At 40.6% G+C, this 16,186-nt stretch overlaps 1 protein-coding gene across 2 annotated transcripts; it reads right to left on the bottom strand.

Moving 5' to 3' along the window:
• Positions 1-380: 380 nt before the first annotated feature.
• On the bottom strand, positions 381-15,967 carry golm2 (golgi membrane protein 2). Of its 2 annotated transcripts, XM_055203467.2 has the most exons (10): positions 14,588-15,967; positions 8,009-8,063; positions 7,666-7,768; positions 7,429-7,519; positions 7,195-7,333; positions 6,601-6,684; positions 5,948-6,247; positions 4,631-4,762; positions 3,773-3,940; positions 381-1,534 (listed from the first exon to the last, which is right to left on the bottom strand). In XM_055203467.2, exons 1-10 carry the CDS (start codon positions 14,912-14,914, stop codon positions 1,458-1,460), a joined length of 1,476 nt encoding a protein of 491 aa, XP_055059442.2. In that variant the 5' UTR covers positions 14,915-15,967; the 3' UTR covers positions 381-1,457. The 2 variants fall into 2 exon arrangements, with proteins under 2 accessions (XP_055059442.2, XP_055059450.2); XM_055203475.2 differs by lacking the exon at positions 3,773-3,940 and having other exon boundaries at positions 14,588-15,965.
• Between the last annotated feature and the right edge of the window lie 219 nt (positions 15,968-16,186).

Here is a 16,186-nt window from a genome sequence, read left to right as displayed (position 1 = left end):
GTGCTGGGTATGAGTAGAAGTAAAAAGCACGTTCTTGTTGTCATGGTGATACCCCGTTACGAAAGCACTTGTTTGGAAGTATTCCTGAATGAACTTAAATTTCTGTTCACGTCTACTACTGATGCGCACGCATTCACAGGATTTATATACAAATTACACATGTGTTTAAAAAAAACATACAGCAAACAGTGGCCACTCGCACAAACTCTTGATTTGAGTGAAAAACTGAATAGAATCAGACAGTGTATGTATACATAAAACAAGTCATTTATTGACATTTTAGTGTAATCAGTTTTGTTACGCAGCCTGGGAAAACGCATCATGATTTCTGGAGCGTGCTCATCTTGGTACTTTCTATACTTCAATCACAGTGGTAAAAATTTGACTTTCCAAAACAGGAGCAGTTTATTGGAAATATAAAGCATTTTGTTAAACATTATCCTTGGATTGCGCTGCACAGCTTTGTAAGAGTTAGAGAGCCCAAACACCCATGTAACAATCTCAAAACAATCACAAGCTAGAAGAGTACATTCAGTTTGCGAATCCTATCATATTTCGCTTGACTATGAGAAAAACAGTTAGGTCATTATTTCCAGTTGAGAGTTTTGGTATTCTACAGCATTACTTTTAACATGGACTTCTCGGTTAGGTACTGTACATCTACCTGTAAGAAAAAGCTGACTCACAGCTGTGATGGGTTTAGTCTGTGGCACAAAGTATTGCTTCTTGTTCTACAGGTTGATTAGCAAAGGCTGTTTCTTTTGCATGCAATAATGTCCTTACAAAACTCTGCGTACACTTGTATGTGATCCTTCAGATCCAGAACCAGTACAAAAGGCTCCAGCAATCGTACAAGTCTTGTCTAATATCTGGAAAAAAGAGATGGTGCTTAAAAACAGTTCAAGATCAACTCAGATGCATCTTCCCGTAGTCTACAGTAACTGTTGTCCAGAAAGATAAAGGGACATTATGCTTTTCAACAGTTCTTGGAGGAGAAAAACGTTGTGTGCTGTAGGTCCTGTTCAATAGTTGAAGTATCAATATTTTCCACTTTGTGAAACAAACAGAAATATCACTTCCATATTGTCTGTCTATTCACAGTAATGTCCTCAGGTCCATGAACTTATTATTACAAAAGAAGAAAAAACAGCATTTGTACAGTAAAATTTTCTCACTTCCAAAACCCAAATCTGTTAAATCTGTGCAGATGGAAATACTCTCAAATTAGGTCATGTGCAAGCAAACATTCGCATTTAAGTTGAATAAAAGTCTGGTCAGCGATGATCAAGTTCACATCCATGACTCTCATTCGTCTTTGAAGACACTGTAAAGTTTGAATGTCTCCGATAATACATTACAACAAAATCACAGCTGAACTCCAAGGGATTTTTTCCTCTCTCGGCTACTTCATTTTCAAGAACATCCAGGCTGAATTTAAAATATTTTGACAGATGGGACTACAGGATGTCAATTGCTTTATGTCGTTTTCCATATTCCACAGCCCTTTCACCTGGAGCCTCCCGGTCTTCATCATCTGAAAAAAACAACAACAACAAGTATTACAACTAAGGAAACAATGAGAGTCAAGAAAACATGCTTAATTTCATTTAAACTAATAAGAGTGAGTGCTACTGAGGCCACATCCACACTGCAACAAAATATGCTCACACCAATTTCACTCTTAAACAATTCAGGTATTGACAAATGCACCTGCATTAAATTCATGTATTTGTACACTGAAAAACACCAAAAGTTTTAAATGCAGCCTGGCACTCAAACCAGTGACAGCTCATCTGAGGTGCAGAGCATGTATTTTTGCTCATTTGCGATTTTGACACGATCCCTCTCCACCATAATTGCTCCCATCAGCTTTACATTCTAGGGGCTATCCAAACATGATGCTTAAAAAGGTGCACAACACAACACAAGGATGCAAACTACTCACCATTTGGCAAAACTTGCCATTTTGATCCTGTATGTTTTATGCATACAGAAATGGATTTTCTTTTTTGGAACATTAGTAGTTTCCAGTTACCCAGCTGCTAGTACTCATTTCATTAACAATTAAAACCAAACATCTTATTCTTGGTACTCATGTTTCTTCTTTTATATAAGCACAAAACGTTAAAGCATTTCTATTGTATGTTTAAACCAGTGGCGTGTACTATACATACACAAGGCAATACTATACGGGACTCTTTTCTGCATTTAAATGCATCTGTCACTTTTAAAACTTTGCAGTGTGCATGTAACCCCCTGATGAAGGGGGACTATATGTGCAGACAAAAGTTTTCTATGATATCTGTGTCCACTATACACATCTACATGGCCAACCAATGGTGGTTTTGAAAGTTCTTATTAAGAACATCAAAACCATAGTTTGAAACAAAATGGGCAAATTGGACCATACATGCACCAAAAACACAACAGCTCTACACACAAGCAAGCACAAAGATTAGTAAAGACAATAGCTGTGTTTCCATTAAAGATTTGCCGAAAACTATTCGAATGTCGACAAAATAACTATTACGATATGATTGAGTTTCCATTAACCGATGTTATGCGACTAAAGCGTAATCATGTCGTCTTGCAAGAGGTCATTCTAAAAAACATGACAACGGGTGTGTTCAACTTTATACGATGTTATGCATACCTACATGTGTGTGTATGTGCGAGGCGTAGATTACGCGTCGGTTTTCATATATACTTTTGCATCGTTGTCCGCGTCGACGTGCAAACACACATGCAGACTGCTGGTAGGCAGTATCCACGCGTGTTACCACAGTAGCAGCGTGACCGTCAAATGAAGAAGCAGCTTGGCAAGTTTAACCCACAAACAAAGGAGAACCAGCAACTTGTGTATGTTTTGAGATGACCAGCAGTCATGGAAGTAAATTAACAGCAACTAATGCAGTTTGAGTTAAATCACTCCTCAACTTGGTCCATCTTTGGTCTTACGTCGCAAACGGAAATACCTATGACGCAGTTTTTAGCTACGGCGTAGACCTTATGCAAAACTATAAATTGGACTTAAAGGAACAGTATGTAAGAAATTTATATCAATTAATCATAAAATGGCCCTGATATGTCACTAAACGTTAAGAAATCATTTTAATTTCAAATATTTTTATCACTGACAACAGTGGTCCGGACAGGATATCACTCAACTGATGTTTATGTTGTCATGTTGTGTATTGGCCACCAGTTGTGTGATTGCAGTACCAGTTTTAGCCACAACTTTTGTGATTGCAGTACCAGTTTTGGCCACAATCCTACATACTGTTCCTTTAACCGTGCCGTAAGGTTGCCTGTAAATGCGATATGTTCCTTTTTCGAATTGCCTGAAAAACCACCTCACCCGAGCATAAAAAAAACATTTGTTTTTAAACAAAAAGTTGCGCAATTTAAAGCGTAATGGAAATGCAGCTACTGACTGGCATTTGGACAGTAAAATACACACACACGAGAGCCAAATGATGCATGCTGGGGAGAGGATCAGTCTCATAACCACATGGCCCAAACATGTAAGATATCACGCTTATTCAGGCCCTCCATCTCTTACATTCACACATGCTCTCAGCACACTGAGGGCTTCACCTACAACTGATCAGAAAAGGCTACAATGTTTATTGCATTACAAAAGAAAACTAATTTAGTATGCTGCAAGCCCATGAGGACTGAACCAATGGCTTAATATAAGCAGCACAGCAACAGGACAGGGGAGGGGGAGAGGAGACGGAATAGCAAAGTGGTCGACATCCCCCTGGCTCACCTTGGACGTCTTCCTCCCCACCATCACCATCCTCTTCCTCATTGTAGGCCAGCTCGGCCTGCTTGTCCGCCTCATACTCACCCACGTTGCCGTCGTCCCCGTTGTAGTCCGCCAGCTTATTGCCGTGTTGCGGATCTACAGGGGACTCATTTTCATCAAAGAAACGGCCTGCAGAGGCAGAGAACGGCCCCATCAGGAAGGAAGGACAGACAACAAGAAAAAAGAACAATAAAAGAGAAAAAAAGGAAAAGAAAAGCAGAACAGTCAGAAAAAGCAAGAAAAACAAACAGACAAGAAACATTCGCAGCAGGAATAAAGATAAACTAAAAGGTGCAAACTATGACCAAAATATGCATATGCCATAACTTAGGCCCAAGGAAATGGCAAAGGACAAGTGAGGATTGGAGCTGGTGGGTAGAGGACCTTAAACAATAAAAGGTGGGCTGGATGGAATGGGGTATTTGGTAGTATAGAGGAATTATGGCCAGAGAGAGCGAAATCAGGCAGCAGAGTTATCAGCCTTATCAGCAGAACACACACATACACAAAAATGTCTACATTTATATTGACAAACAATAACAATGTATACAGCTTTACAATCTCTATTGAACACACATCGTCCACTCTGTCTGCACTTTTTACTTACATGGGTTTATAAGGAAATATTCCTTTACTGAAGCAGACTATAACTGAGACGTGGTTAGATAATCCACTGGTATCTTACCATCGAATGACAGTAACACGTACATGAACAACCTGAGGTTCAATCTGGGAATATCATAGCTGAATCCTCGAGTTGGTTAATTGTCTGAATTAGAGACAGCGTTCATCCTCACCACAGTACTGTTTAATACTCACTCTGACGGTGACGTGGAGGGTCGGCGGGCGCAGGTTCCCTGCCATTGTGAGGATCAATAGGTTTGGGCAGGACCTGAGCAGGGTTAGGAGGAGGAGGAAGTCCAACTCCCTCTGCCTTAAAATCTTCAGGAGCTAAAGAAACAGGAAACCAAATTTAAAAGAAAGCGTGGCACAGCTAACTATATAGGTTCAAAGGTTTATATCACACCTGCCAATGGCAAGCGAGTCCTGGACAAACTAACTGCCCAAAAATCTGTATCAAGCCATGAAGGTGTATTTAACATTATTTGTATTAAAAATATCTCTGTACATTTAGTGGCGGTTTCCCAAACAGTGCTTATTCTAGTCCCAGATTACAATGCATGTTTGAGCTGCCTTCATTTAAAAACATCTTGCACTATATATCAGTGCCCTTGTTTTGTCTGAAGACTACTTAAAATCTCCTAATATAAAGTAAGGCATAGATTAATCTAAACCCTGTCCTATGTGTTTTGCGCTAAATTAACTGCAGAAAATAGTGGATCAAAGGATGATAATTAATAAAAAATCTGAATGAGTAACTTTAATACACTGCAATGTATTAGGGTTGTGCCGATAGACGATATTATCGTGTAGATCTTCAGACATATCACTAATAGCAGGCTTTCGTGATGATAGTTGGCGATAGTTATTATTATTTTCATCAACATAGTCACACATTAAAATACACATTGCGTGCATTTCCTCGCATGAGAGCGTTAATGGGCTTCTTTTTGAACGAGATAGCTTATAATCGCGCAGATTTCTTCTCGCACGCATTTGGACCCAATGCTCTTGGTCTCTTGCTCGGACCTGAATGAGCGCGGCATGGACTCTTTCTAGCATCCGAACTTGTAATACGCGCGGCTCCGACATTTCCTTGCACTAGAGGTGTTGTCAGGGGCACAGGGGGTTAAAACCAGGGGAGTGAAAATGATGCAGATAGATTAATGGCATTATTTTTAATAAGGTTACGGTCATGACAGTGTTACCCGTGCTTCATTTTTGTCCACCAATAAAGTGACTTGTCATAAATAATTAAAAATTAACAAATAAATAAATGAATGAGTAAACTACTGCCCCGCCCCCCGATCCTATTGTGTATCGGCGATCTCACAGGCTGATGATAGGACAACCTCAAAATGGGGCATATCACCCAACACTACAATTTATAGCAATGTAATATATACAAATTTTATACTGTCTGTTAAGTAACTTCCCTGAGATGTGTGAGTGTGTGTGTTTTTGGGCACTAAATGGGTACATTATTAATATAAACTTAAAAACATAATCTCTCACCTCCCAGTTGTCTGCGCTGCTCCCCAAACTCATCTGCCTTTATGGCCACCTTATTATCCTCATCAAACAGCATGGGTTTGTCAGCCACTGGCTTTGGAACCTGCTGCTGGACGAGGCCCTCGTGTTTCCTCAAATGCAGACTTTCATCGTGGGGCACATCTGGTTGATCCAGCGGCTGCCCACGGGCATGATCATCTCCTGGTCGGGCTAAAGCTGCAAGTCCTGCCCTCTCTTCCTTTAGCATCGCTGCAGCCTCCGCAGGCTCCATGTGTTTCTGTGTGATGGCCGGCTTCTTTAGTGCTAGAGAAACAGTGAAATGTGCAGTTTAAAGAAATGACTGCCATGGACTATTATTAGTATAATTTAAAGAATACATCTATTTATCTACTCTGTAACACTTTACAATAGGGTCTCTTTTATTAACAGTAGCTAATACAGTTAATCCATTAGTACTTCACTATCCAACATAAACTACACATATAAGTATATGTTATTTAATATAAATACATCGTTCATTCATGTTAGTCCATTGACAACCAACATTTGATTTTAAATGTATTAGCAAATGTTAAAATTAAATTGCAGTACAAGTATTGTTCACAGCATTTAACACAGTTTTGTGATCTGCTACAGTTGTCCATCCAGTTACTCACCAAACTGTCCAACTTCTATCTTGCCTACTTCACTGTCCTCAATGCCAGGCATTCCTGCATCACTACCAGGTTTAACCATTTCATCTTTTGTGTGTGATAGAAAGAAAAACAATACATAATTAAACATAAAAGTCAATCGGTTTTTTTTTTTTGTTAACCCAAATGTCTCGTTAACTCGTCAATTAAGAGAAAATGTTTCCCTGCAATCCGTATTTCTGCTATTATCCACCAGGTGGTGCCCTTACCGAACTTTTAAAACCCTTAGGGCAAACAGATCAAACTCTGTGTGTGTTTTGATCATCGCTCTGAATCTGATCTCTATCAAAAGTCCTTCACAAAAATGCAATTATCTCAGCTTTTTGCTCAAAATCTGATATTTTTGAAGAAGCCTACCAATATTTAAGAGGTGATAAAAAGAGAACAAATGAAGGTAGGATGAAACAGTTTTTGTTTGAAAGCAGAGGGTCTGTTCTTTCATTTGCTATATTGTATGTTTATATATTTAAAGAAGAACAGTTTCTGGAAGGCATCAAACTTTGTGAAAAACTTTTTTTTTTAAACACCAGCGGAGAAAGGGTAATGTGTTTTTGCTACCTTTTAGACCCGGGCCATCATGTTGTGGAGCCACAGTGTGGTGCTCTGCAGTGTCCTTTCTGTCTAGTCTTTTGTTTGAGTTCAGTTCCAGATCCACTTGCCGACCCACTCCTCCTTTTTTACCAGTCTCTATTAAATTCTGCACTCAGCAAGACAGTTTTAGAAAGAAGGTTATAAAGTGTGTAAATACAGGCATGAATGAGTGTGTACAGTATCTCATACACATCAAAGCACCTTTCTGAGTTTGGCCGCGTCATCTTCCGCTCTCTTCTTGCTCTCTTCATACTCTGCTTTCAGCTCAGTCATTTGGCGACCACACTGCAAGCTGCATGAGCAACAGGAGTAAAGTATTATTCCTTCTTATGGCTAAAATACACAATACTGACTAAAATAAACAAAAATGCTTTAGATTTGGCAATCTATATCGGTTTGATGTATTGCCTCATCATCAGTTAGTGTGTTTGTAATCACCTCTCATATTCTAGTTTTTTCTCCAGGTTGGTGCTGTTTTTCCGCACCTCCCTTAACTGGTCTTCCTGTCGGATGATTTCCTGTCTTAACTCCTTCATCTGCTCTGTAAATGTATACACATTCCTTTAAAATTAATTCCTGTATATCCCATAAGATCAGCAGTCAAAATGCACCGCATTGTTATGTTATGAGCTAATAAGAAGCAGATTGGGCAGCAACGACAAAGAGCTATAATGTTATAAATAATATGTTACAGCAGAATTAGGGCTGCACTTGACTTGCATAATCCTAGATTATTAAAGTGTTGATACTGAGAAACAGCACCCTCTAGTGAACATCTTACCCTCCAGCTTGTGAAGCTCCAACATCTTGGCACTGACATCAATTTGGAGTTGATTCTGAAAAACACACGCCCAATAAAGGTCAAGATAGAAAGTCCAAAATATATCTAAAATATATGACTTATACGTATTCGACTTTTTAGAATTCAGTGGTAACACAATTTCAATTTTTTTATTATATAATTTCCCATCTAATATGTAGCCGTGGGAAAAATTCACTACATTTCAAGGCTTTACAAACCAAACTGTCGTCCATTTTCCCTTTTTGTGATTCATGTGAGGCATATGTTACTGCTTATTTAAATCTATAAAAATAATGAGCCTTTTAGGACCAAGCACTTTAACAAAATTTGAAATTCACATTTCTGGTTGTAACCAAAGCATGCACTCTAAAAACCACTATTCTAAAAGCACTAAAAGTGGTTCACTAGCTCATAATCATAGGAGAACCATTTTCAGTGCTATACAGCACACATGTAGCACCTGTGCAAAACCATATGGTGTTATGTAGAACCATAAGTGGTTCTTCATAGGTGCTACATAGCAGTGGTTCCCAAACTTTTTCAGCGTGCGGCCCCCTTGTGTACGGTGCATTCCGTCACGACCCCCCAAAGAAAACTTGTGACAAAAAACTGTTCTAAAACTTAACATTTTAATAAAAAAAACATTAAATTATACAAAAAAGTAGTGCTTTTGGTTAGTAGCCTTATATTTTTAAGGTTTAATTACACAGAATTCATGATAATTGATAATTAATGTATTTCATAAAATGTCATAAAACTGGGGCCCCCCTGGCACCATCTCGCGGCCCCCAGTTTGAAAACCACTGCTATATAGACCCCTTCACGGTTCACGTCACAGGCGGTTCCCACTGCGCTTGTTGGGGTCAGAAAAGTCATTACAGCAGATTGAGTTGCGTGTTATTCGGTATCGTAAAAAATGCCTACTGACGTCGTGGGCTCTGAAAATCGCACCAGGTCTTCCGTTAAGTTTTTGCGATTCATGCAGAATCTCAAAAACAAAAAAATACAACATCTGCGGCTGCAAGCAATTAACGTGCAGACTGAGACAATGCAAATATCAAAGAGGCTTGTGTTTGTAGTTTCCCCTGTGAATACGAGATTACGAGATTAGATTTTAGTGCCATCTAGCAGTGAGACTGTGAATTGCAATTAACGACTCAGTCCACAACTCACCCCTCCCTTAAGCCCGGGATACACTGCACGATTATTGGCTGTCCCAGATGAAAGATTGCCATTGTGAAACAATCATCGCGATTTCTGTGATCGTGGCTCTTTATCGGTGGTCCTATGTCGTACAATGAGAGAGGTTCAAAGACGGCTGTTTTCCCGGTTTTGAGTCCAAAGATAGCCTATGATAGTTTTCTGACAGTGTCAGAAATTCGGCATAATCACAGCACAGTGTGTTTGCTGCTATGACCTGCACGCTGGTATTTGTTTACCACGAGGGCATGCTGGTGACATTGCAACCGTCAAAGCTTCCGTGTCATTATTGTACAGTCTACATGCCTGTCTGTCGTACCAAAGTTTAAACGATCCATGTCGCACAATCTGATAAGGTAATGATCTTATAAGAGGGAAAAATCCTGAAGTGCATTCCGGGCTTTACAAGACACATAAGCCCTGTCCCAAATGGCGCACTTCATGTGGACTTTCAGTCCCGTGGCCTTAAATTGCACGTGCTCGCTTTGTCTACGAGTCCATAGGGTATCCCATCTGCATTTTTACGCTCCGAAGTGTGCTCATCAGCACCCCCTTTGCACCTGCATTGCTGCAAGCCCCACACACTTTACCAACCCAGAAGTCCTTGCCAAAAAGTAATCAGACGACAGATGGGAGGAGTTCACACTGATGGGCAACTTCTCTTCCCATTTCCGGCGTGACGCTCGAATCTGTTCCAAAATACGATGCGCTAAGGGGGCGTGCACACCAACGCTTTTACGCCCGCGGCCGGCGCATGTTTTCAATGGTTTTCAATGGAAGCTCAGCGTTTTTCAAATAAGCCAGCAGCTAGCGGGAATTTTCCGCGCTGAAAACCGGCGCTCTGCGCCCCACACCAAAACTTTTAAAGGGGCTGGACACACCAAAACCTTTTAAACGGCGTGATAAGGGGCTGGACACACCAAAACTTTTAAACGCGTCTGAAAACCCCTTGAGGACGCCGAATGCCAGCTGTTTTTCAGCTGAGTGCCAGCTTTCTTCAGCTGAGCGCTTTGGTAGCTGTGATACTTCAGCTGCGAGCCGGTTGGTTGCTGTGGTAATGTCCCGCCCCTCCTCCACTGTGATTGGGCGGCCGCGTGAAAACTGACATTGACGAGCGGAGCTTTGAATATTTTTCAACTCTCGGCGCTCAGCGCTGAGCGCGGAAAAACCGCCGGGCGCCGGTTTTCAGCGCGCAAGAAAACCGCTAGCTGCTGGCTTATTTGAAAAACGCTGAGCTTCCATTGGAAACAATTGAAAACATGCGCCGGCCGCGGGCGTAAAAGCGTTGGTGTGCACGCCCCCTAAGAGTCCCTAAGATCCGCACTACATGATGTCATCAAAGTGTGGACTCAGAGATCAATGATTTGCCATCACAAATGCAAATGCAGAGGAGCTACAATCCAAAAAGGGCACACAAAGAAAAGAACACAACGCACACACCCCAACAGAACAGTAGAAATTAATGAGAGGGTCAATAATTAAAGCATCAGTGTCACGCTACAGAAGAGATAAAAGCTTAGCTCAGCACCCACAACCCCCATTCAGCAGGTGAAAGATGCAGAGGCTCACTGCATCACTTCAAACCACTAAAAGTGGTCCTTGGCTCAACATATGCCTTAACACTGTAATACTTAGTAAACATGGCAGTTCACAAAAACACACATGCTGTTTACACAATGTACATTTAAGAAGTAAAACTGGTTATTCCACCAGATAAAAAGTACTAGGAATGAGACCCATTGTCATGCGCTTTAATAGGAAGTCATTACAAAGCGAGTTATTTCACTTGAACAAGATTACAAACAACTACTTTTGTGCAAATCCGACACTGTTGTTTATGTATAACATTCCTGTATGTTTGTAAAGAAAACAATGAACCCATGCTAACATTAACCTGTCCTGCATACACACTTAAATTACACAGAACAGTTTCTTAACTACACCACTTAAGTTTCATTTGACAAACATCAACAAGTTAACATTATAAATGAATATATTTGAGATCATTCCACCCCATTTCTCAGACTCCCAGAGATTACATTAAATCAGTTCTCAAATAATAATAGTACACTTTGGAGATTATATATAAGTATTGTAAGGTGTTTATAAGAAAATGCAACTAAGATGATTAATCATTCCATTCCGATTAATCGCATGTGATTGTCGCATCTCGTCAGTAAAGCAAGTTCCTTAATTAGTAATAAATCACCAATATTTGCTTTCAGGCGATTCATCCACGATTATGAATGCAATATTTCCCCTCTTGTCAGTGAACTACGGCTCTGGGTGCTTCTCAATTCTTATTTGTGCATCCTCTTTTCCTTTCCTTGCGTCTTAGCTCCACCCTCCTAGGATGCAAGCGTGGAAAGATGTGAGGACGGAGGAGACAAAGTATTAAGGGAAATTATATCCTATTTCCTTACTGTCTTTATAGAGTTTATTCTCTGTTATCAAAATATCAAGTGCATTAAAAACCCAAATATTTAATAAAATAAAGTTTAATTTATACTTGAGTTATAGTTCATATCCTTACTACATTAAAATAAAAGACATTCTTAAAAGTGCAGTATAAATTAATTTATGTGTCTATACCACTGATCATTTATATAGATCAGTGGTTTAAACATAAATATAGAATCTGAAACGAGTCTACATTTACAATAATTTAATGACAAATAGCCAGATTTATGTGTGTTTAATGACGTGACGATGTGAAAGCGGGAGGAGATTTATACATGCGTCAGGTTTAGTTGATAAAACACTTCCGCATAGGACAAGGGTTTTCAAATCTGTCCTGGAAGACCACTAGTACTGCACAATTTGCCTCTCATTAGACACACCTGGTTTAAATCTTCAGCTCATTAGTAGAGACTGCAAGACCTGAACTGGGTGTGTAAGGTAGCTGAATGAGGTATGTCACAAAAGGGAAACATGCAAAATGTGCAGTAGTGGTTCTCCAGGACAGGTTTGAAAACCCCTGGCATAGGATACACTCATGTATCCTCGCTCATGACTCCTCAGAAAGCCTCCTAAAGCCCGATTTATAGTCATGCCGTGCGTAAGTTCGCGTAGGCTATCCACAGCCTGTGTGTAGCTCTGCGTAGCCTGACGTGCACCTTGTAAAAATGTTAACAGCGCATCAGATCTACACAGACCGCAAGCGCTGTGATTGGTCCACAAGAACCCCTCCCGTCAGGTAAAAAAAAAGGTATTTCCGTTTGTATTTCCGTTTGTGACAATGAAAACAAAGATGAGCCAAGTTGAGGAGTGATTTAACTCAAACTGCAACAAAAGTCGTTTATTTACTTCCATCATCGCTGGTCTTCTCAAATTATACACAACAAGTTGAGGTTTCTTCTTCATTTGTGCTAAGCTGCTTCTACTTTGACGTTTGCGTTGCTACTGTGGTTACACGCGTGGTTACTGCCTACCAGCGGTCTGCGCGTGTGTTTGCACGTCGACACGGACGACGACGCAAAAGTATAAATGAAAACCGACGCGGAACCTACATCGTCGCGGCTACGCCGTAAGACCTACGCACAACTATAACGAGCCCTTAAATGAAAACCGACGCGGAACCTACACCGTAGGACCTACAACACAACTATAACGAGCCCTTAACTCCTCGTTCCTCGCGGTGCAATTAAAGAATTGAGATGTCCTACATGATGGCGGACCTCGATCAGTTTCCGGGTCATAGGATGTAGGAGCGAGGAGGCATATTGAGAATCACCCACTGTGTAGTAAATGCCGCTCCATCTGAAAGCAGCTGATGGCTATTTATTACTAATCAAGGAACCGGCTTAACTGACGAGATGCGCATGACAATCACATGCGATTTATCGAGCAGCCCTAATTCCAAGTAAAACTGGTTACCCAGAAACACAATTGATACAATAATTATCATTCAGAGTGTGGTACTGGCCTGGGGTGCGCGTCACAAACGCATTGTTAGCTAATTATGGTCGCTGTTACCACTCAACTCTATTCGACCATTGTTGCATTCAAGGAAACTTAACAGATGCTGTTAATTGGTAAATGCCACATATGTACACAATCATGTGGGCAAAAACACCTTTATTGATGAGCATTTAAAAGTGGTTATTTTTTCAGTGACAGAATATGATACAGGTTTGCTACCATATCAACAACAAATATTTTATTATACAAGACAATAAAAAAAACATACTGTTTTATTATTGTCTGTTTTGGGCCTTCTGCATTGTCACGACAGGATTAAGATCCTTAGTCACACAGCAATTACGCCTCAAGTCATTGGCTCAAAAAAACCCTTCCTGTATCTGAGATCTTTATGAAGCAAAGCAGATTATATACCAGACAATCTACTATTTCGTAATAGAGAAGAAAAAATAAATGGGTGTGGTTGTGCATACATGTTGGCACACCAGCCATCCACCTTTGATACACTGTACATATTTATACAATGACAGTCCTAGCAAAAAACAGATTCTATTTGCAACCATTGAAACACAGGGTTGTGGTGTACAATGAAACATTTTCCACAATCCATTCTTGGAATTTGGTCACTCTATTTTTAGTTCCCGTGTACATTTAATTGTTTTCACTGACACTTTTATTCAAAGCGACTTACAAATGAGACAGCATTTAACGTTGTTGACAAAAAAGTTGTTAAGAGGGTTGACAATGGAGATTCAAGAGCAATAGAACGAGAAATGCAAAGAAAGCTAGATATTTTCCCGAAAGTGATCTGAAGTTGCAATCAAAACGGTTCTGCTGTCCCCTGCGACAGGAAGCATGAGGGGCTCTTACAGCCCCAAGCACACAGATGGGTCAATGAGCTCTCTGTTGTGTCACATAACCACAGGATAGCCTTCAAGCCAAAGGCTTGAATCCATTAAGAGCAGTATGGCAGGTATGCTCTCTCCCCACTCAGGTGGTTTGGGGGGTATACATATTGCCAAATCAGTTTTATCAGATGCATACAGAACGAAATTATATCTTTGCTTCTACCTGCCGGTCAGACCCCCAAACCTGCTAAATAAACATGCCAGAAAAGGCCTAAAGAGGTCCTTTGCAGCAATGCCATAGGAGAAACATTTCTGGATCTCCAAAAACCTGTCAAGTCAAATGATTTTAATAAAACTATTACTTTCTTACCTGCATAGTCTGTAGAACCTGTTTCAACTATTAAAAAAAAAACATTTGTGCAACAGAAAGGTTCTGCATAATTTAAAAGTTTCCACAAATAGTGCTTCTGTGTTGTTTTGTTATTTTTAAGAGTGAAGATCAAAACAGTTTACTCCTCAACCATCTGTCATATGAGGCATGTGATTGGGTTAACAGGCAAGTACACATGGGAACCCATCTCTCACCCACCTTTTCATCGTTGCAGGATTTCAGCTGCGCATCCCTGTTCTCCAGTTTGCTCTCCAGCGTGCTGTAATCTCCATCTTTCTGCTCGATCTGTTTCCTGTGCGCGTCCACCTGCATCATCAGCTCGGAGTTTCTCTTCTCCAGGCGGGAGCGCGCAGCGTCGGTGCGCTTCACCTGCGTTTGCACCTCGGCCAGCTCGTCCAGCAGCCTTCCGTGCTTACTGGACACGCTCCAGTAGTTAAACGACACAATGCCAATAATCACCAATAACGCGATCAGGATGAAAGACGGGAGGCGACCTCCGCGTCGATTCGCGCTGAACCCGATCATTGTGTGATCGAACAGACACGCAAATAGCGATCACTGGCTTTGTGTGAGCGTTAAAATCTGTTAACCAAAAGTTCCTACGTTAAAGTATTTAAATGAGACTCATATCTCCTCAACCGTTCGGTTTATAGCAACCTTGAGATGAAGTAGGTGACAACTACAATTTTGACGTTTCCTCCGTGTCCCTTCCGCACAGTTGGCGAATTCTCGCTGTTCCTTGTTTGCATTCATGCAACGCTACTGTCAGTAGATCAAATACATGAACACGCACACACAGGCGACGTGGCCTATTTGAGAGCTCAGCTGATGCGGGCTAACAGCGCGCAGCCATACGATTCCCTTCCTCTGGCTGATCCTACAAAACTTGATCGTGCACTTTTATTCGGTTAAGGTCATCTCTGCAGATCTGCCGTCATGCTAGTGTAATGTACAGATTTCTGAATGCAGAGATCAGCTGTTAATAGTACTAGCAATTACCTTGCTAAAGTGTCATGCGTCGATCTGATAGCAGAACCGGTGGAGCAAGAACTGTATCCTGGTTTATTCAAACAACGCGATATTGATATATCCTAAACACAGCGACAAACCCACAAAGCAGATCTGAAAAAAGATTATGAGCTCGTGAAAAGATCCATTAACATTAGCTACAGAGCACAGGCTATCGGCCAGTTAGCATCGCATTTGACACTACCAACGAAACCGGATGTACAGTAATCTGTAAGCGCGTTATATACGCCCCTTAAATTAAGCAACACACTATAAACAAACAGAAAATATGCGTTTGTCGCGTCTCTAAATGCAACTCTATGTAAGATTGACTATATACATACACAGCTAGCCTTGAGTTCGCTTAAAAGTCAACAACAGCAGGCTTTCTTATGTCGGTAACTTACAGACGTAAGATGGAAAAATAAACGCTGTATTCGTGTATACAGAAATAAACAATAAAAATGATAAAATGTAGACGGGTTGTTATTTTGAATCTCTAACTGCGAGGAGACGTCTCGGTAAATTTCAGAAAAAATGTCGCCCAGCGTGTAAGGTGTACAGAGGGGTGTGATTGACAGCTACGACACCCAATCAGTGGACACAACCGTATGAAGTAAACGTATCTGATTGGCTGCGTATGTAACAGTTACTGTTTGCTCAACTTTAATTGGACAATCAAATAATAAGAGAAGGCGGAGTTTACATCACTAGAATGAACGTCGCGTTTATGAGGAGCTCTTTATCTATATCGGTTATGATGCAAATGCCTGTGTTAAATAGTTTATT

The sequence above is a fragment of the Misgurnus anguillicaudatus genome, chromosome 21 (genome assembly GCF_027580225.2).
Source record: "Misgurnus anguillicaudatus chromosome 21, ASM2758022v2, whole genome shotgun sequence".
Lineage (NCBI taxonomy): Eukaryota > Metazoa > Chordata > Actinopteri > Cypriniformes > Cobitidae > Misgurnus > Misgurnus anguillicaudatus.
Note: the sequence above shows the minus strand (reverse complement) of the source record. Positions and strands in the feature narration are given on the sequence as shown.